Below are 21,598 nucleotides of genomic sequence, written 5' to 3'. Positions count from 1 at the left end.
ACAGCCTTGTTTACAGTGAGCTGTAAGGTGTGTGCCATACGGCCCATGCTTGCAAGCCCACATTCCTCCATCGCCTTAGTCATATTGCATGCACTATCTCTGAGCACAACATGCACTCTGTCTTCTCTTATATTCCTCTGTTTGAACATGATTTCGAAATCTTGGCATATCATTGTCCCTGTATGTGATCTGGAGCACTCCTGTGAGTCCAGCAAGTCCTTTTGCATGTCTGACCGGGTTAACGTCAGATGTCCAAATGTCCATGGTGAAACTCATGCTAAGTCCACCCTTCTCGATCAAATTATGAATGTGTGTGGCGACCAAATCGTACAAGGCAGGGAGGGAAACACCAGAGAAGAAGCTGCGGCTCAGAAGGGTGTAATGTGGCTCCAAATGCTGTACTAACCTGGTCAAAAAGGACTAAAAATTGCATTACTTTGTCGTTTATGGCTTTAGCCTTTTCTCTATCTCTGGAAAACTTTTTACAATTTTCAAATGCTCGCTGAACGGGGACATCAACGCTCTGTGTTTTAGGCTTAGTGCTGGTAGCTGCTGCTTCATAATTTTTTTAATTCAGCTTTGTCGTGATGACAACCTTTCAAGTGAGATATAAGATTTGTTGTGTTAAAACTGGCATTGTCATCCACTGCCACACAGGAAAAACTTACAGACTAAACAAGACATCGTAATGAGCTTTAGTTTTAAAGCTGGAGTCGCTTGCACTCGGAAAGCGGATGAATCTCGGATAAATCAGACTGGTTGATTGATTTACCAACAAGTGGACTTTATTGGATCTAGTTATCAGATTTCATTTATTTTTTTTAAAGCAATAAAAATTACGTCATTTTCACCCATATTGCCTGATAATTTATCTGTCTGATAAATATTGTGCATCCCTAATAAAAAGCCTTAAATAATGTATAGTCAGCGGTACAATTTAAGTTTTTTATACAATCCTGATTAAATTTGAGAGTAAAATGTGGGACATAGGAGGAAGGTTTATAATCGCATTTGTTCCATGGTTTCAGTGGAAGTTCAAACAGTCCTGTTCTTAATTTCAATTACATACTAATAATTAAAATGGTCTGCTTATGTTTGTCTGTGAAACAATCTATATTTTGTTCAATTCATATCTTGGCCACCTCTAATAAGAATAATGATCTCAACATATATCTTATTCTGTCTCTTTCAGAGATGTCAGCAAGATGCTTCAGTACAGATCCAGTGATCCGGATTCTTCTGATGGGCAGAAAGGGTTCTGGGAAAAGCTCATCTGGAAACACAATACTGGGAGAAAAGAGATTTAAAGTACACAAACAGAAAAAGAAACATGAGTCTGAAGTGTGTGAGGGTAAAACACAGATCGGAGAGAAGCAGGTTTGTGTGATTGATTGTCCAGATCTACTGGATCCAGATCTGAGTAAAGAGAAGCTGGAGATGATGAAAGGGCAGCTGGTCTCTGGATGTTCAGCAGGTCTCAGTTCAGTTCTGCTCACCGTTCCTCTAGAGGAACCTGTGGGAAATGAGGAAGAGATCCTGGATTCCATTAAGAATTTATTTGGTCCTGAAGTTCAGAAGTACATCATGATTCTGTTCACACATGAAGATGAGCTGGAGGATCTGGAACAGACCATTGATGAATATCTAAAACATCATCCAGATCTACAGCGACTGGTGACTGAATGTGGAGGAAAGTTTCACTGCTTCAATAACAAGAAGAAAGTGGAAGGTGTGGTCCCAGAACTACTGCAGAAGATTGAAGGAGTGATGATGGAGAACAGTGGCAATTTTATCATGGACCAAATGAAGAGGAGAGACAGCAAAGAGACAACTGCAATCAACTGTAAGTACTGTAATAATTAAAAGCATCTGCAAATGCTTTCAATGTAAATCTAACACTGTTTTTTTTTTTTAAAGAGAGTGTATTGAGAATATTGAGATTTATTTAAAGGAAAGAGGTCAGTGATTTGATTTTTCTGACTTAGTTTCAGATAATGGTCCAAATGCAATTGATGTGATTCCTGAGAGGAAAGACCAGATCAGGCTGGTTCTGCTGGGAAAAACTGGAGCTGGGAAAAGTGCGACTGGAAACACCATCATCGGCAGAAACGTGTTTGACTCTACCGTCAGTGCAATCTCTCAGACGAAACAGTGTCGGTCAGAAACTACAGTGAGGATTGGTAAAAAGATCTCAGTGATCGACACACCTGGACTTTATGATACTAAACTCAGTGAAAAGGAGGTTATTTCTGAAATAGTGAAATGCATAACTTACGCCTCTCCTGGACCACACGCTTTTATTATTGTGATTAAAGTGGGTCGATTCACGGAGGAGGAGAAAAACACCATTAAGCAACTCAAAGAAGTGTTTGGAAGACAGATGGAAAAATATTCTATGATCTTCTTCACTCACAAAGATCTGTTAGAGAAAGAAAAGAAACCCATTGAAGAGTTTGTTCAGGAAAGTGATCCAGATCTTAGAGAACTTGTAGAGAGCTGTGGAAACAGATTCTTCTGTTTGGATAATGAGTCTCCCAGTTTCCCACAGTTCAGAGATCTGCTCAGTAAAATAGAGAAGATGGTGGAAGAGAATGGAGGGACACACTTCACCAATGACATGTTTGAGGAAACAGAGAAACACATTCAGGAGATTCAGAAGAAGAAACTGGCTGATAAAGTCAAAGAGCAGAAACAGTCCGAATGGCAGAAAATATTCTGGCATTTAGTAGAGGAGTCAAGACAGGAAGCTAAACAGGCTTATTCTGACACATTCATCGGAGATCTTGTTTTGTATAATGTAAATGTATCAGATATACGTGAAGGCCTGAAGAATGTGGTGAGCCCTGAAGAGAGAGAAAGCGCAGTAAAGGAAGCTGAGAGGAAAGGAATCAGTCATGGGAAGGCATTAGGGCTTGCAATGAAAGCTACACGGACACTAGCAAAACAGAAGATGTGCAAAGTACAGTGAGAGACAAAAATAATAATGTTCTGATTGTGGTAAATGTGGGGAAAAGTTTACACCATATGTTTTTATTTTTGTGGGGCTGAGCATAATCAGAGGCAAAAAGATCACATGGCAGCTGATTAATTTTCTGTTTGGACAGGCAAAGCTGGCAATTTATAAAACAAGGAAGAACAGAATCAAAAATAGGTGTGGTCAAGAGATTACGTCTTTATTTAAAGTGCTTGTCAAATAAAGGGGGAGAAAGTTAGGATGATTCTAAGGGCCCACGCACTCTACAGCTGATTTTATCATGATATAACTCTGTGTCCGTGGTGCTAATAGCAAAGAAACTTTTCCTGTAACTGATTCATCAAAATAATTAATTTAATTAATTTGCCGTTTATTGCTGATTATAACAGAAGCATATTTTAGGGCATCCTTTGTGCCAAACAATCCAGTCCTTTTTTACCGGATGAAATACCTTTAAATGATCAATAAAACCCATAAAATGCACTTTTAAAGTTGCCGAAAAGTGATTACGGCCTCTATTTATTGAGTGAACTGTTCTTTCTGCCTCAAAATGACTTGATTTCATTCATGAGGGTTATATTTGACAGATTATAGCTCATTCAGTCCTTTTTACCTGTTGTAACACCTTTATATGGTAAATAAAACCAATAAATTGCAGTTGCCGAAAAGTGATTACGGCCTCTATTTATTGAGTGAACTGTTCTTTCTGCCTCAAAATGACTTGATTTCATTCATGAGGGTTATATTTGACAGATTCTAGCTTATTCTGTTATTTTTACTGGGTAAAAGTTGTCATTTTGAGGCAGAAAGAACAGTTCACTCAATAAATAGAGGCCGTAATCACTTTTCGGCAACTTTAAAAGTGCATTTTTATTGATCATTTAAAGGTATTTCATCCGGTAAAAAAGGACTGGATTGTTTGGCACAAAGGATGCCCTAAAATATGCTTCTGTTATAATCAGCAATAAACAGCAAATTAATTAAATTAATAATTTTGATGAATCAGTTACAGGAAAAGTTTCTTTGCTATTAGCACCACGGACACAGAGTTATATGTATTTGCAGGTTATGGCAGTTTGATCATGATAAAATCAGCTGTAGACGTGTAGAAACAGGAGCGATACCCTTTAAACATGCTGTGCGCACCCCCACGGACGGCAGTCAGTTTTCGGCACGACAGCGGCACTTCTCACATGTTGCCAGTACTCTGAATGCACACAACTTAACGTAGAATCATCAGACTATTAATTGTACATCGTGCATTCAGAGCTTTTATAAGATTTACGAATTGAAAGGATCAATTGTCTGCGCAATATGACTCTGACTGAAGCCCAATTGTTTAATTTTGCATAAGAGGCACGTGATCACCCTCCAAAAGTGTTAATATTTGCCGAGTCGTTCCAATGCGACGCTGATGATAAAAGTGCAACCCTTCTGGATTCTCTTGAGGATAGTAAAACGCTATGGAGAAAGTCGAACATGATGTAAAACAGACACTAAAATGTCTGATGAAAAGAGGGAAAACATCATCCTGCAAGCTTTTTAAAGGTGCCCTAGATTCAAAAATTGAATTTATCTTGGCATAGTTGAATAACAAGAGTTCAGTACATGGAAAAGACATACAGTGAGTCTCAAACTCCATTGTTTCCTCCTTCTTATATAAATCTCATTTGTTTAAAGGTCCCGTTCTTCGTGATCCCATGTTTCAAACTTTAGTTAGTGTGTAATGTTGTTGTTAGAGTATAAATAAAATCTGTAAAATGTTAAAGCTCAAAGTTCAATGCCAAGCGAGATATTTTATTTAACAGAAGTCGCCTACATCGAACGGCCAGTTTGGACTACATCCCTCTACTTCCTTCTTTAATGACGTCACTAAAACAGTTTTTTGACTAACCTCCGCCCACAGGAATACACAAGAGTTGCGTTTGTAGAGTGTGTTTGTCGCCATGTCGTCGAAACGCTGTTATTTTCATCCCGCAGTCCAATCACCGGGTCTGATTCCGGCTCAAATTGATAGGGTAAAATTAAAGACATGTTTACAATAACACTGAGCGCGTGCATCTCCACGTTATGGTAAGAGGCGTGACCTTTCCGGGCAAGATGCGCTAAACTGCTGTCGAATCACAACACAGGAGCCGCTGGCACAATCAGAACTCGTTACGTATTTCTGAAGGAGGGACTTCATAGAACAAGGAAGTCATCAGCCCGTTTTTATGACAGTGGAAACAGCGGTATACAGATAAGTAAATTATGTGAAAAATACTGTGTTTTTTTACACGCGAAACATGAACACATGTTATATTGCACACTATAAACACAATCAAAGCTTCAAAAAAACACGAAAAACGGGACCTTTAAAAGACCTCCGAAGAACAGGCGAATCTCAACATAACACCGACTGTTAAGTAACAGTCGGGATCATTAATATGTACGCCCCCAATATTTGCATATGCCAGCTCATGTTCAAGGCATTAGACAAGCCAGTAACGTCTGGATCTGTGCACAGCTGAATCATCAGACTAGGTAAGCAAGAACAATAGTGAAAAATGGCAGATGGAGCAATAATAACTGACATGATCCATGATATCATGATATTTTTAGTGATATTTGTAAATTGTCTTTCTAAATGTTTCGTTAGCATGTTGCTAATGTACTGTTAAATGTGGTTAAAGTTACCATCGTTTCTTACTGTATTCACGGAGACAAGAGCCGTCGCTATTTTCATTATTAAACACTTGCAGTCTGTATAATTCATAAACACAACTTCATTCTTTATAAATCTCTCCAACAGTGTAGCATTAGCCGTTAGCCACGGAGCACAGCCTCAAACTCACTCAGAATAAAATGTTAACATCAAAATAAATACTTTACTCACATAATTCGAAGCATGCATACAGCATGCATGACGAACATCTTGTAAAGATCCATTTGAGGGTTATATTAGCTGTGTGAACTTTGTAAATGCGCTGTAATAAAGTCGACAGCTCGTGTGGCAGGGAGCACGCGTCTTAAAGGGGCGGCGCCGAGTGTAAATCAGTGCATTGTTAATGATGCCCCAAAATAGGCAGTTAAAAAAATTAATTTAAATGGGGTATTTTGAGCTGAAACTTCACAGACACATTCAGGGGACACCTATATTACATCTTGTGAAAAAGCATTCTTGGGCACCTTTAAACATTTACTAGAATTTATCATGGTCTGACTGTTTATTTATTGTGACAAATTTTGACTAGCTGTAGAATTTATAACAGACAATCTGGTTAAGGGAATAGATTTTTCACTAAAGATTTATATTACAGCTGTGGCATGTTGTAGCTATAGTTTCTATCGGTGTTGCTATTTCTCATAACAAATGCTATGAAAAGAAAGAAAGAAAACCTGGTCTTACCTTTATATCCTTACTGTAACAAATGCTATAGTTGACAATGACAGGATTTTTATTTTCAGGCTGAGTACAAGTTAGAAAGAGTTTTAGAATATGGACCGTCTTGAATTTTTGACTAAACAATGAATATGAATATTTGATTACTGTATTTTTCTATTATATTTACATAATAAATCATCTGCTAGTGCTAGCTACAGCCATGGGAGGTCTGACTAAATACTGATACCTAGAGGTCAAAAGCAATAGCAAAAGTAATAGGTCAGACAAAGATTTTGGATAGCTAGGTTGACTTGTAGTTTTTTGTACGGTGGTGGAGGAGTTATTTTTTTGATCTGGTGTGGATTTGAGCTATGTTTAATATTTATGCATTTTCTGTTATGATCGAATAAAGTTTATTAACATCAAAATCTCTCTCTCTCACACACACACTCACACACACACACACAAATCCAACAAGTTAAAAAGTGTATGGGGTCTTACACATTCTAAAAAAACAATGAAAAATAGTCAAAACTCAAATCTGTTTCAACTTTAACTCTGATCACATTCACAGTTCAAATGAACTCTCACAGTTCACTGTTCATTAGATCAAAATATCAAAAAAAAAAAAAAAAAAAAAAAAACTTGGGGGAAAAACAGTCCACAGAGTGGCTGTTACCCAAAAAGAATCAAAGGGTTCACCTCTTGGGTTCTATATTCTTTGGTTCAATGCAATGCAATCCATGAAGCAAAAACTCCAATGACGAAATACGGGATACAGTTCACAAAAACATTTGATTCTGTCGTCCTTTAGTCCACTAAAGCACCGATTAACACTATCGAATGAGCTTCTCAAACATGACAACATTCACTTTTTTTTTGTGACACTCTCAAATACTGCGCTTCTTTCCTCTCTTTCTCGCAGAGCCCCCCGAACACTGATAATCAGTCCACCCATCAAAATAAAAGTTTATTGATCTGGTTAAATTTAAGATGGCACTGTCACGATCACCTGTGAGAGTGCCTATCAGCCACTAGAGGGCACTCCATCCCGGACTCTCATTTCCACCCATTGCATTCACTACATTACCCATAACACACTTTCTGGACTAATCATCTCACGTCATTGCACTCAGCTGTTTTGTATTTTGTCATTAGTGTCTGTCTATTTATAGTGAGTTGTTTCTGTCTTTGGTTGTGGTTCGTTGTTTAAGGTTACGTGTACTTCTGGTTCTCTTGTTTGGTTTTCTTTATGTTATTTTTGTACTTGTTTGTGTTGGACTGATTTCATGGACTTTGACCCTTGCCTGTTTGGATTACGTTCTGGATTACCCTAATAAATAGCTGCAATTGGATCCGACTATTGTTTCTGTGTGTACCGTGTAGGGATGGGTAAATGAAGCCTCATGAAGCACTGAGGCTTTCCCCTGACTGTTCCGGGAAAAGATTCAAAGCTTCAAGAGTGTCGAGAACAGCGCCATCTGGTGCTTATTTAAAACATAGCAGCCAGAAGCTTTTGGAAGAAGCTCTGTAAGATGACGTAACCACCACACGCTCCACAGTTTCAATGTTATGTGTACACAGGCCCGGCTCCACGGGGGGGCCAGGGTGGGCCTGGCCCACCCAATCAGAGGCTTGGCCCACCCTGGCCCCACACCACATAACAGCCAATCACAAAATTAGTGTGATATTCAATTCAGCTCCAGACCAAGCGGCAACCTCCCCCTTAGTAGTGCTGCTAAAATATATATTTTTTCTAAACATGTCTCTAAAATATGTTAAACCGTTCAATACCGCTTCTCTACAGTATCCATATGACAGCGAGTTCACGCACATCGCAGCCTCCTGTCACTCACTCAGCGCAGCGGCAGGCCTCGAGACTCTCGTTCGGTCCGGTTGAAGCGTTTTTATGATAACAACTGATACGACAACTTTAGCATTCATTCATTCAGTGTTTCCCATTAATGACCCTGTGCGCCGCCACCGTTTCATAATGAACCGAAAATTTAAAACATAAATGGTCTCTACATTGTATTTTGCCAATAAACTAAAATCGAAACCGTAATGGCTTTGTGCCTTAATAAAGCACCAAAATATATACAGTGATTAAGTATATACTATTTAGTCTGTTTGTGCTGCGTGTTTTAAAGAGAAGTGCGCACTTTGCTCACACGATCAGCTGGCGATTTGGTGATCAAAATTGATTAGAAATTGGCTACAAACTAGTATTTTAATTTTCCTATACGTTGTGTAAAAATATATATATATTAGATTGCATTTGTTACAATAGCCTATATGGATATTACTGTCATGTATGTATTATTATTTTATTGTTATAATTGTTTGGCATCCTAAAACACCTAAAACGATGTAGACTTTATATCACAACTAAAAATATGTTTGAACCCTCTTTAATGTCCAGGTACAAGTCAATGTTGTTTTTGGTCAATTTGCACACTGTACATGAGTTGAAGCTCTTAATTTTGAGCTTCCAAAGTGCACCAGATTGATGCATTTAACCTTAAAATGTACACAATTTTCTTACGGGGGTGCATGCCCCCGGACCACCCTAGAGGAGGTATTGGACAAAAGTTCTAATTTCGTACAGTATAAACAGCTCATGCAAAAAAATTTAAATAATAAATGTTGCAAATATTATTTGTGTTATCTCACATTATATTTTGTAATGTGATTTTTCAAAATAGTATAATAGTTTATAACAATAACAATAACAAACAACCCTAACAATTGCCTTATCTATATCAATAGACATGTGAGATTAAAGCATTAAAGCCCCCCACCAATCCGACCGGCCCACCTGGAATATCATTTGGCCCACCTTTCATCTCATATCTGGAGCCGGGCCTGTGTGTACAAATAAAAGCCTTACACGTGTGTGTTTCATTTGTCCATTAAATAAATTAATTTACCCTTTAAAGTGTGACAATAAAATATAATATGACCTTACATGATTTAATATGATGTAATGTACTATTTATCTCTACACGCAGTCACTAGTGAAAAAGGACATTGTGTGATAGGATCATCTGTTTTAAATGTGCTTATGACACTTTGATAGTGCTTGTGTAACTGTAGGAAAGGCAGAAAGGGGATAAAATTGACTGAGCCAGACTGAGCCAACGAGGACTCGTTAAGTAAGATCTGGGGTTCGAACCTTCTGACACGCAAAGCGAAACGCGCACGTGATTGGATAGAAAGTGAGGCTTCATTTGTCATCGATCACGTGACCAATACACACCCCGATACGGGGCTTCGCTAGAAATTGTGTCGCATGCGCGATACGCACATCGAAGCCTCAGTGTCATACGTAACATCACTAGTACCGTGACAGAACGAACCACCATTATAAGGATCCAGCAGCATGAGGACTATTCCGTCAGCCACTTGCAGGGAGCGTGTGGCACTGCTTGGGGCAGTGATGGCTCTACGCCAGGAGGGAGAAGAGGTAGGATGCTTCGCCAAGGTCTTTTGGACGATGGCGGTGGGGCTGAGATACAACGACGCGGCGCTGAAGGATACTTTTAATTGCTGTCTCGACGATCCTCTGCCTCAATGTGAGATGGAGGGGCTACGGAGTTTAGATTTCTGGAGGTTCGCCACGTATCTTCGCCGTCGAAGGGAATGGACCTCACTGAGTCAGCCAGGCAGTTTGCATGCTCCAGCCCATGATTCCGTTTCAGAAGGCATTGAGGAGGTGGGCACTGAGCCTCAGCTTCACCCCGGTAAAGGGAGGAGGAGGAGGAGGAAAAGGAAGAAGTCTCCAGCTAGTGAACCCGTTCCAGTCAGTGAGTCCACTTCAGAGCCCGCTTCAGTCAGTGAGTCCACTCCAGAGCCCGCTTCAGTCAGTGAGTCCACTCCAGAGCCCGCTTCAGTGAGTTCACTCCAGAGCCCGCTTCAGTCAGTGAGTCCGCTCCAGCCAGTGAGTCCACTCCAGAGCCCGCTCCAGCCAGTGAGTCCACTCCAGAGCCCGCTCCAGCCAGTGAGTCCGCTCCAGCCAGTGAGTCCGCTCCAGAGCCCGTTCCAGCTAGCGAATCCGCTCCAGAGCCCGCTCCAGCCAGTGAGTCCATTTTGGGTGAGCCACCGCCTCACCCTCATAGGCGGAGGAGAAGGAGGAAGAGGGCTTCCTCTGTCCTACAAGGCCTGGAGACCACTCTAGGGGTTGTTCGTGGGTTCTCCAAGCGCCTTGCCCTGCCGGCGTCAACGAAGCGCCACGCCCTGCCGGCGTCAACGAAGCGCCACGCCCTGCCGGCGTCAACGAAGCGCCACGCCCTGCCGGCGCCAACTAAGCGCCTCGCCCTGCCGGCGCCAACTAAGCGCCTCGCCCTGCCGGCGCCAACTAAGCGCCTCGCCCTGCCGGCGCCAACTAAGCGCCTCGCCCTGCCGGCGCCAACTAAGCGCCTCGCCCTGCCGGCGCCGCCCAGACCTTCTGCCCTGCCGGCGCCGCCCAGACCTTCTGCCCTGCCGGCGCCGCCCAGACCTTCTGCCCTGCCGCCGCCGCCCAGACCTTCTGCCCTGCCGCCGCCGCCCAGACCTTCTGCCCTGCCGCCGCCGCCCAGACCCTCTGCCCTGCCGCCGCCCAGACCCTCAGCCCTGCCGCCATCGTCCAAGCCTTCTGTCTTGCCGCCACTGCCCGGGCCGTCCGAGCCGCTGAAACCAGCCTGGTCGGTTCCTCCAGCGCCGCCCTGGAAATCAGCCAGGACTCCAGTCCTGCCAGTATCCGCCTGGTCAGTTCCTCCGGCACCACCCTGGCAATCAGCCAGGACTCCAGACCCACCGGAACCAGCCTGGTCAGTTCCTCCGGCACCACCCTGGCAATCAGCCAGGACTCCAAGCCTGCCAGCGCCCGCCTGGTCAGTTCCTCCAGCACCGCCCTGGTGTTCAGTGAGGTACCCGGGATCTGGCCCACCATCCCTCCCCCTGATCCTCCTCCGGTCCACCTCCCTCCTGAGTTTTTTGTGTTTTTGTTTGTTGTCTGGTGGAGCGTCTGGTAGCCGCTCCTTTGAGGGGGGGGTAATGTCACGATCACCTGTGAGAGTGCCTATCAGCCACTAGAGGGCACTCCATCCCGGACTCTCATTTCCACCCATTGCATTCACTACATTACCCATAACACACTTTCTGGACTAATCATCTCACGTCATTGCACTCAGCTGTTTTGTATTTTGTCATTAGTGTCTGTCTATTTATAGTGAGTTGTTTCTGTCTTTGGTTGTGGTTCGTTGTTTAAGGTTACGTGTACTTCTGGTTCTCTTGTTTGGTTTTCTTTATGTTATTTTTGTACTTGTTTGTGTTGGACTGATTTCATGGACTTTGACCCTTGCCTGTTTGGATTACGTTCTGGATTACCCTAATAAATAGCTGCAATTGGATCCGACTATTGTTTCTGTGTGTACTGTGACAGGCACAATCATGTTTAAAACAAGAAATAATTTACTTCTGGAAAATTTACAAAAAAAATGTTTATGGAGAGGCATGGGTGGGTATAACTTCAGAGAAGAATTAAACTTTAAAAAGCTCAAAATAAGAACAATTCTAAAAAGTATGTGCAAAGTGGTGGATGAAGTACACAAATCAAGTAAAAGTACAGATATGTATTATAAAATATTACTCAAATGAAAGTATTTAGTGCTCCTTTTCAATTTAACTTGAGTGAAAGTACAAAAGTACTTGATTTTTAATGTGCTTAAGTAAAAAAGTACTTATTGATGAATGTTTATTTTGTAATTTTATATAGGCCACATATAATTGAATTTCATATTATGTATTTTATATAATCCTATTGCTCAAAACAATTGTCAAATATGTCAAATAGGTTACCTTTGTAACCGAGACATTGTTTCTGCATTCATTTGGAGAGTAACTGTAAAATTATTACATTATAAAATATATGAACTTAAATAAAAAACAAGCTATCAAAATTACCCCAATATAAAAACACAAATACACTGAGAGAGCAAACATTTAGGCTAGGTGAGATAGTTGTAATGGTAATTGAGCAATATTTATATATGAATAAAAACTAAAATCTGGCATCAAAGTGATCTCTTCAGAAGAAATTACAGACTTTCCATGGATGGACAAATAAATTAGATAATATAGTTTGATACTCCTATATATGGAGGTTCTTCCCTATAGTATTGAAAATCCATAATTTTCAAGGTATCATATCAAAGTAGTATCGTGACGACACTAGCGAGGGGTGCCACAAAATTTTTGAAACTATTTTAAAAGGTGCCCTGACTGAAAAATGTCTGGGAAACACTGGACTACACACAAACAATGATGCCGCTACAATACGAGCAAATTCTTAAATACACATTACAAATGACTTCCACCTACCTGCAGAGGAGCAACCTCAATCCAATGCCAGCCACAGGATGCATCCAACATCACACAACATACCTGAATGGTGACCAACGTGACAGGAAGAAAAAGGCGAAGACTCTAAACCCCATTCCATCTAACCAGCCAGTTTATATACACTTCCGCTGCCCTTCCGCTGACTACAATTTCTTGGTAATCTACCCAGCTCTGATTGTTATTTATTGTTTATAAAGTGAAAAATGACAAGAAACCAACTTTGAATGATGCTATGAACACTTTTACGTTTATTTATTAGCAGAAACTTTTTAATTAGAACAGAAAATGGTTTTCAAATGATTGTGAAAGTTTAAACTTTAGCATATCTAGATATTGGACATGAATTTGTATCTACTTAAATGCCCCCAACTTTTTGGCAACTGGTAACATTCATAATCATGTTTAAAAAACTGTAATTCCAAGTATATAAAGTTAAAATTACTCAAACCACACAATCATAAGATCAAACAACAGTAGCAAACATTGCAAAATCAAGGAAAAGGCATGAATGAATACAAAATAAAATAAAATTATTAAATGTAAATCAAAAATAATAAAATGAACACATGTTCTCTGCTGTGTAACTGCGCCATCTAAGGGCTGCGTTATTCTCTCCTCATTTCATTTATATAAAATATGTAAAATGATGGTTACTTGAGTTTATATTTTTCACTGTATTAATGTGAATTGTCTGTAGTGTTTTATATTTTATTTTCTTGGATGTATGCTTTATTTAGATTTTTTTCCACTATATGTTCATGATCACTTTGCCAAAAATGTATATAATCAGAATCTCGTAGCTCGTCCTGCTGACGTTAAATGCGACATCGATGCGCTGTATGCTGTATTCTGATAAGCCTTTTGGTGCTGTTTTCCCAGTTTTGTCTCATCACAGATACTGTAAAGTAACCCTGAGTGACCATCCACCTGATCTCCATGTGAATTTATTCCATCTACACACACACACACAGTCACACATATATATTTTTGTTTAAAGGTGCCCAAGAACGTTCTTTCACAAGATGTAATATAAGTCTAAGGTGTCCCCTGAATGTGTCTGTGAAGTTTCAGCTCAAAATACCCCATAGATTTTTTTAAATTAATTTTTTTAACTGCCTATTTTGGGGCATCATTAACAATGCACTGATTTACACTCGGCGCCGCCCCCTTAAATCGCGTGCTCCCTGCCACACGAGCTGTCGACTATATTACAGCGCATTTACAAAGTTCACACAGCTAATATAACCCTCAAATGGATCTTTACAAGATGTTCGTCATGCATGCTGCATGCATGCTTCGAATTATGTGAGTAAAGTATTTATTTTGATGTTAAAGTTTTATTCTGAGTGAATTTGAGTCTGTGCTCCGTGGCTAACGGCTAATGCTACACTGTTGGAGAGATTTATAAAGAATGAAGTTGTGTTTATGCATTATACTGACTGCAAGTGTTTAAAAATGAAAATAGCGACGGCTCTTGTCTCCGTGAATACAGTAAGAAACGATGGTAACTTTAACCACATTTAACAGTACATTAGCAACATGCTAACGAAACATTTAGAAAGACAATTTACAAATATCAGTAAAAATATCATGATATCATGGATTATGTCAGTTATTATTGCTCCATCTGCCATTTTTCGCTGTTGTTCTTGCTTACCTAGTCTGATGATTCGGCTGTGTGCAGCTCCAGACGTTAATACTGGCTGTCCTTGTCTAATGCCTTTCATAATGTTGGGAACATGGGCTGGCATATGCAAATATTGGGGCGTACACCCCGACTGTTGCGTAACAGTCGGTGTTATGTTGATATTCGCCTGTTCTTCTGAGATCTTTTAAACAAACGAGATTTATATAAGAAGGAGGAAACAATGGGGTTTGAAACTCACTGTATGTCTTTTCCATGTACTGAACTCTTGTTATTTAACTATGCCAAGATAAATTCAATTTTTGAATCAAGGGCACCTTTAAGGCTAGTTTGGTCTGTTGTAGAACAAATAAATTCCCTTAAAGGGGAAAAAGGGCATCTGGTATCAAAATAAAAAAATAAACAAAACATTATTTTAAAAATCTAACAAATTATTTTTGCTGTAAAATCAAATGCATTTTTCAAAGAGCAGTGTGTTTTACTAGTTCCCGTCATGTCAAGTGAACCGACGAACTGGGAATCTGGGAATTAAGACATCTCAGTCCAGGTCAGATTGAAGCAGGATCAAATTACTTGTAGTTGATGCTACTTGTAGTCATTTTGGTTTAGCAGTTTATTTAATCTGCAGTGTTTCTGATATATTTGTAGTACATTCCAGTGTGTTGTTTTATTTCATGTTGTGTTGCATTATGCTCACTGCAAAATCCCCAGTGTTAAATTAACACCACTCTGTGTTTATATGGTTAGCACCAGCAGGGTGTTAAATTTAAAGTTCCCTTTCAGTCAGTCACTTTGACATTACGTCAGAGACTGACAAAATGGGGTCTCGCCCGAGAGCCCAATCACCTTCGAGTGTTAACAAAACGAGCCAATGATACGAAGAGTATCTTGGTCTGCGGAATTTGCATGCGCAAGCTCCACCCCACTCTGTGGGTATATAAGTAGCAGCGCAAGCAACTTGCATTCAAGCTTTCGCTTCGGAGCCAAGCACATCGTTGCCTTCACCGGAGTGTTCTTGAAGACGAGTTTCTTCAGTACTGGTGTGACGGCGCGTTTCAGCGGATTCCAGTGTCCTGCCTTGCCTGCTTCTCCTGAGCGCTTCAGTACTAAAATAGTGTTTCCTAAAAGAGCTTACGGGTTTTAAAGGTCACGTATTTTTAAAGATGTCATACCGCCCGTGTGTTTCTGGGTGCAGTCGTTATATGGCTCCTCTCGACGGCCATGATCGCTGTCTCATGTGTTTGGGCTTCCAGCAAGCTGAGGCGGCTTTCGTGGTTGGTTCATGTTCTCACTGTGGGAACATGACCATCAAGATGCTTAGATCAATGTGCTGTTTACTTATATGTCAATAGTCTCAATAAAATACTATTACATTAAATACATTTGTAGATTAATTAATCATGACAAATATAAGTACCTTGCATTTAACAAATAGCTTACATGTATCAAGGCTGATTTATATTCTTGTGTCGGACCTACACTAGAGCCTCTGCTCCGTATGCTATGCATCTCTTTTCATTTACACTTGCTACAGGGTACACTCGACGCAGAACTATAAATCAGCCTTTACTGAATTAATTTACAACAACAACCACCAATCATCTTACAATTAACACCAGTCTCCATGCTGTCACTCCTTATAATTTGTTCCTTGAGAAATGTCCTGCCCTTCTCCATTATTTCTTCAATCTTCTGCAGTAGTTCTTGTCTCTGACCATCTGATTCACATTTGTTATTGAAACAGTGAAACTTTCCTCCACATTCTGTCACCAGTCTCTGTAGATCTGGATGGTTTTGTAGATATTCATCAATGGTCTGTGGTTCATCAAGATCCTCCAGCTCATCTTCATGTGTGAACAGAATCATGATGTACTTCTGAACTTCAGGACCAAATAAATTCTTAATGGAATCCAGGATCTCTTCCTCATTTCCCACAGGTTCCTCTAGAGGAACGGTGAGCAGGACTGAACTGAGACCTGCTGAACATCCAGAGACCAGCTGCTCTTTCATCATCTCCAGCTTCTCTTTATTCAGATCTGGATCCAGTAGATCTGGACAGTCAATCACATGAACCTGCTTCTCTCCGATCTGTGTTTTACCCTCACACACTTCAGACTCATGTTTCTTCACTTCAAACTTTCTTTCTCCCAGTATATTGTTTCCAGATGAACTTTTCCCAGAACCCTTCCTGCCCATCAGAAGAATCCGGATCACTGGATCATCTGAATTAAAGGTACACTTAAATATCTCTGAAAGAGACAGAACATATGGAGTATAACGCTTAAAAAAATTATATTTATGCATATTATAAAAAAGGCAGTCAAGTCATTCTTATTGCAAGTAAAGTATTAGACAAAAAAAAAAAAAAAAAAAAAAAACAGCCACAGCAAAACCCCCAGTGTAGTAATATGCACTAACTAACAAAGTAAATAGGGTCAATTTTGATTTCATGCCAACTTTAAGGTATATGTCCAAAAAAACAGTAAAGAAATGCTACATACTTTGGTGTTTTCATGGAGTAATAATAACCTGTTTTGTTGTAAAATGTAGGCTATTTACTGTATGAATTGAAATTAACGTAGCGAAGTAAAAGTACAGATTTTTCATTAGAAATATACTCAAGTTAAAGTAAAAGTACCCACATTTAAGTACCAATTTTCCAAAATGAATGTAAATTTTACAATGTTTTTTATTTATTTATTTATTTTTATTAATGCTCATGCAATAAAACTGGCACAATTCAAATTAAAATGTAAAGTTTACTTTTTATTTTATTTCCTCTTATTTTAGCTTTCATTTTCAGAGCGCACACAGCTAGATTATTGCAGCAGCTCATCTCACTTGCACAGAAAATCAGAATCCATATTCAACAGAATTAATCTAAACGTCAAATGCAAACACTAAACTTTATGCAGTCTTGCAATAAAATTATGTAATACATTAAAATACAAATATAGTTACAGACTTAATGTTTTTCCACAGCTGATCTACAATGGTTAAATTATGGAATATGAATAATTCATTAAATAAACATATGTTACAGCTGTATTTCTTTTTTTTTTTTCTGTGTTTGACTGCTGAACTTGCTCTGCTTGTTTTTCTGACAGCCTGATGACAGCAGCTGAAGGTACACTCGGTCATCACGAATGGTGTAAATTTGCATTTCTTCAGTCCAATGGATGCTGCTTGCACTTTTGGTGTAAAATGATATTTCGTCTGCTATTTGTTTATCTTTATTATAGCCATATTTGGTGCGAAAGAACATAATTGTAAGAAGGTTACAAATGTTTAAGTTTAAATGTAAGTATTGTGTACATGTTAAAATTAAAATGGAATAAAATATTATATTAAGAGATGTTTTTTTTTATCTGAAATAATATTGTGTAAACTAGTGGTTGTGTCATGTATTTTACAAAGGTTTTAAGATTATTACGTTAATAGTGTTTTTTTTTCAGAGTATAAGTTTGATTTGAGTCAGAATTATTTTTTTACTAAATAATTATTAATTATTGAGTAATTACTAATGGGTTCCTTAAATATTCACTTCAGAAGAAAGCAGAATTATCTAATAATTCTTCATTAATTACTAATGGGTTCCCTGTCTGTTCACTTTGGAATACTAAGTAAGTCCTGCAGAATTATTTGATAATTCTATATTAATTACTAATGGGTTCCCTGTATGTTCACTTTCCTTCAGTCATTGCCTTACATACTGGAATTTATTTACTCAAAGGTAATGTGATATGCTAAGGAAAACAGACACACTTACAGTACTGTTTATGCAATATAAAAACTAATATGAGGTAAGTTGGCTGTGAAGGCATTTAGAGTGGGGGTTGGGTTCCTTTCCAAACTTGATTTCTTACAGAACACATTCACAAAACAATTATTTACACACAGGCAAAAACCTCGTATATTTTATTAATATTGCATTTTCATAATACTACTACAGATAACTTAGTAAACAAGAAAGGGCCACAACTCAATGTAATTGTGTTTGTTCATTAGTAGTTACTTCATAGTTATTTTTCTTGAACATTAATTAGTAGATAATTAATACTAGTTCTTCAGGGGATATGACAGAATGCATTAGTTATTGATTAGCTAACTGTTACTTGTAACAAAATCATAAAATTATATTACATACTGATTAGTTAACACATCTTCCGTAATAGTTAACAGTTGTGACTTAAGTGTTAATGAAGAATTACCTATTAGTTCCTCAGTAATTCCTTATTAGTTATGCAGTAAGTAAGAAACAGTATTCTAAAGTGTTACCCAAATGTATTATATAAATAAACTTGCATTGTCTACAAAACTAAAACATCTCAGATAGTCATGGAATACAATCAATTTGGCAACAACATACAGTTGGTGAGTCTGTGTGAAGATATTTTCTTACCTGTGGGTGAAGAAGGTTTTTCTGCCATCTTTAGTGAATTAAATAAAGAATAATGCTTCTTAGAAAACAAATACAGTACAAAACGTTAATAAACCACTCTTTAAATGAAACGTTAAGGATTTGGTCAAATGAAAAACTGGAGAGAACAGAAGCTGTTGATTTACTGTATTTAGTTCCTGTTCCCTAGTTAAATTTTTCCTGTTAAACCTGCAATAGAAGGAGGAGCCTGATTCACCAACAACACTCAACAAACATCTTCAGACACTAACATGTGACCTGCATGAGCTGAACACGTTGTGTACAATGCAAATGCAAATATTGATTGTGGCTTCCTTTGCCATAGAAAATGTACAGACACACAGCGACAGCATCCAGAGCAAAAGTAATGTAATGTAAAAATTCAAGGGTCAAGAGTCCAGCTAAAGCAAATACTGATCACCATTCATCAGTTTAATAAAAGCATGAACAAAACATAAAACTCTCATTGATCAATGCATGTGTCACGATCACCGTCAGTTCCTAGACTACACTTCCCATAATCCTCCCTGCCTTGTCACATGCACACTCCACACCTATCATCCTTTGCCACATACACCTGTAGCCTATTATCTGGACTATTTAAGACTCACTCACACACCACCTCATTGCAAAGTCTTATTTACCCTGTGTTGGAATTCTGAGCGTTTGTATCATGTCTGCCTGTCTGTTATTGATCTTGCCTGTTACCCGTTTACGATTCCCTGCTGCCTGCCTTTGGACTGTATATTGTTTCCCGACCTGTGAGAGATATCTGCCTGTCCTGATCTTTGCCTGTATCCCAACTGCGACTCTGCCTGTCCCTTGCTGTTCCTGTTTGACCCTGCCTGTACGACCACGCTCACTTTTAATAAAAGCTTTGCACATGGATCCCTGCCTGACTCCAGCTTCGTTACAGCATGTACTGAAATTATTTTATTTCAGCATTTAATAAAATGTAGTAATCTTGAAAGATTTTCAGAGCAGAGTGATTAATTTGATTTAGTTCTCATTGTTCATTGGTTACATGTCTTTAATGAAACAAAGACAAGCTGTTCATGTCCTCTGAATGGGTGAAACCCTCAGGCTCGGCTACCTCTCAGTGACATCATCACTATCATTATGTAGTTTTAACATTTAGTGTATTTTCCTAATTGCAGATTCTTCTATGACAGCAGTTCTCTAGGGCTGAGAGAGAGTTTAGACAGATCATTTCTTTTGAAAATCTCATTTCACAGCACTTGTTTTGTCCAACTTCACATTTCACACACAAAGGATTTTTTCCTTGTCATCTTTTAGTTGTATATAAGATTTATCATCTTATAAATCACAAGATTTATTCACAAGTTAACATGACCATTTGCTTTGCCCATTTTCAGTGTTTTTTTCAGCAACATTGCTGCAGCAAAGCAAATTCTTTACCTCAGAATTCAGGATTAATTTACAGCTCTTTGTTGAGTACCAGAATAAAATTGGGATGTTATTCCAATTTAGGTTTCATCTTTTGTTGCGTAGGCAAACAAGGAGATCTTTAAAGTTAAAGCAAGGGATGTCATTTCTCATCTACGCTGCCATATCTTTTCCCTGATAATCAATGTGGTTGTGTAATTCTCAAGCCTCACCAGATTTCTACGGTCTCTGAGAGAGGGGTTTACCAACTGGAATCTCAATGAAGAGAGCCTCGTCAGCGTTACAACCGAAAACGCATGTCCTGATTTTGCTGAGTTAGATGCGTTCCTGGGTCAACATATTTTGTTGATCCTGAAACAACATTCTAGTCTAAAAATTTAGTCTTAACCCTATTCCTACCCCTAATTCTAACCCTACCCATAAGTTATCCCAAAAATCTGAGGTAAATGATAGATGAATAGCACTGATGTAGAAGCACCAATTCATGATTTTAAGCCTAAACTTGACATAATCTTTAAACTTGTCCCTCAAATCCGATTGGTTGATTTGAATGTTCTTCCAGGATCAACAAAAATGTTGACCGAGGAACATGTTGAACTCAGCAAAATCAGGTTCTGCAACCGAAAACGCATCACATATGGTGAAGGCAGCTCAACTTAATGAATGGACCAGGCTTCAGTGCTTTGGGCACAGATTACATCTTGCCATTGGTAAGTTTGTTTCTTGTGTGTATGTGTGAGTGAGTGTGACTGTGTTTTTAGAGTGAGAGTTGGAAGATAGAGTGTGTGTGTGTGTGTGTGTGTGTGTGTGTGTGTGTGCGCGCACGTTTTTGTGACATATCAGGACACAAATGTGTATAATGACATGGGTATGACATAGGTATTACAAGGAGAGGGTGACTTATGAGGACATTACCCATGTCCCCACTTTTCAAAAGGTTTATCAATCATACAGAATGAGTTTTTGTGGGAAAGTAAAAGCGTGCACAGTTTCCTGTGATGGGTAGGTTTAGGGGTAGGGGGAGAGAAAATATGGTTTGTACAGTATAAAAACCATTACGCCTATGGAATGACCCCACAATTCACAAAAACGATTGTTGAATAATAGAGAAGATAAAAGGCTTAAAATACAATCACATATTAAATCGCAATTGCAATATTGGTTAAAAAAATAATAATAAAATTTGATTATTTTTCTGAATCATTCAGCCCTACTTGAAAACTACAGGAATAATTAGAAAACCATGATTGATAAGGGCCAATGGAGGGAATTAGGCCAGGACACCGGGTTACACCCCTACACTTTACAAGAAGTGCCATGGGATTTTTACTGATACAGACAGTCTGGACCTCATCTTAAGGTCTCATCCAGAGGACGGTGCTTGTTACACTATACTGGAGCTTTGGG

At 39.1% G+C, this 21,598-nt stretch overlaps 2 protein-coding genes across 3 annotated transcripts; one reads left to right on the top strand and one right to left on the bottom strand.

Moving 5' to 3' along the window:
- Nucleotides 1-1,107: 1,107 nt before the first annotated feature.
- LOC125248641 (immune-associated nucleotide-binding protein 7-like) lies at nucleotides 1,108-3,273 on the top strand. Its single transcript, XM_048160716.1, has 2 exons — nucleotides 1,108-1,843; nucleotides 1,992-3,273. The coding sequence occupies exons 1-2, from the start codon at nucleotides 1,195-1,197 to the stop codon at nucleotides 2,966-2,968; spliced, it is 1,626 nt and encodes a 541-aa protein (XP_048016673.1). The 5' UTR covers nucleotides 1,108-1,194; the 3' UTR covers nucleotides 2,969-3,273.
- An 11,321-nt stretch (nucleotides 3,274-14,594) lies between these two features.
- Nucleotides 14,595-19,080, bottom strand: LOC125247895 (GTPase IMAP family member 4-like). 2 transcript variants are annotated; one of them, XM_048159445.1, is made up of 3 exons: nucleotides 18,767-19,080; nucleotides 15,972-16,613; nucleotides 14,595-15,655 (listed from the first exon to the last, which is right to left on the bottom strand). In XM_048159445.1, the coding sequence occupies exons 1-3, from the start codon at nucleotides 18,792-18,794 to the stop codon at nucleotides 15,645-15,647; spliced, it is 681 nt and encodes a 226-aa protein (XP_048015402.1). In that variant the 5' UTR covers nucleotides 18,795-19,080; the 3' UTR covers nucleotides 14,595-15,644. The 2 variants fall into 2 exon arrangements, with proteins under 2 accessions (XP_048015402.1, XP_048015396.1); XM_048159439.1 differs by having other exon boundaries at nucleotides 14,595-16,613.
- Between the last annotated feature and the right edge of the window lie 2,518 nt (nucleotides 19,081-21,598).

The sequence above is a fragment of the Megalobrama amblycephala genome, linkage group LG1 (assembly GCF_018812025.1).
Source record: "Megalobrama amblycephala isolate DHTTF-2021 linkage group LG1, ASM1881202v1, whole genome shotgun sequence".
NCBI classification, from domain to species: Eukaryota; Metazoa; Chordata; class Actinopteri; order Cypriniformes; family Xenocyprididae; genus Megalobrama; species Megalobrama amblycephala.
Note: the sequence above shows the minus strand (reverse complement) of the source record. Positions and strands in the feature narration are given on the sequence as shown.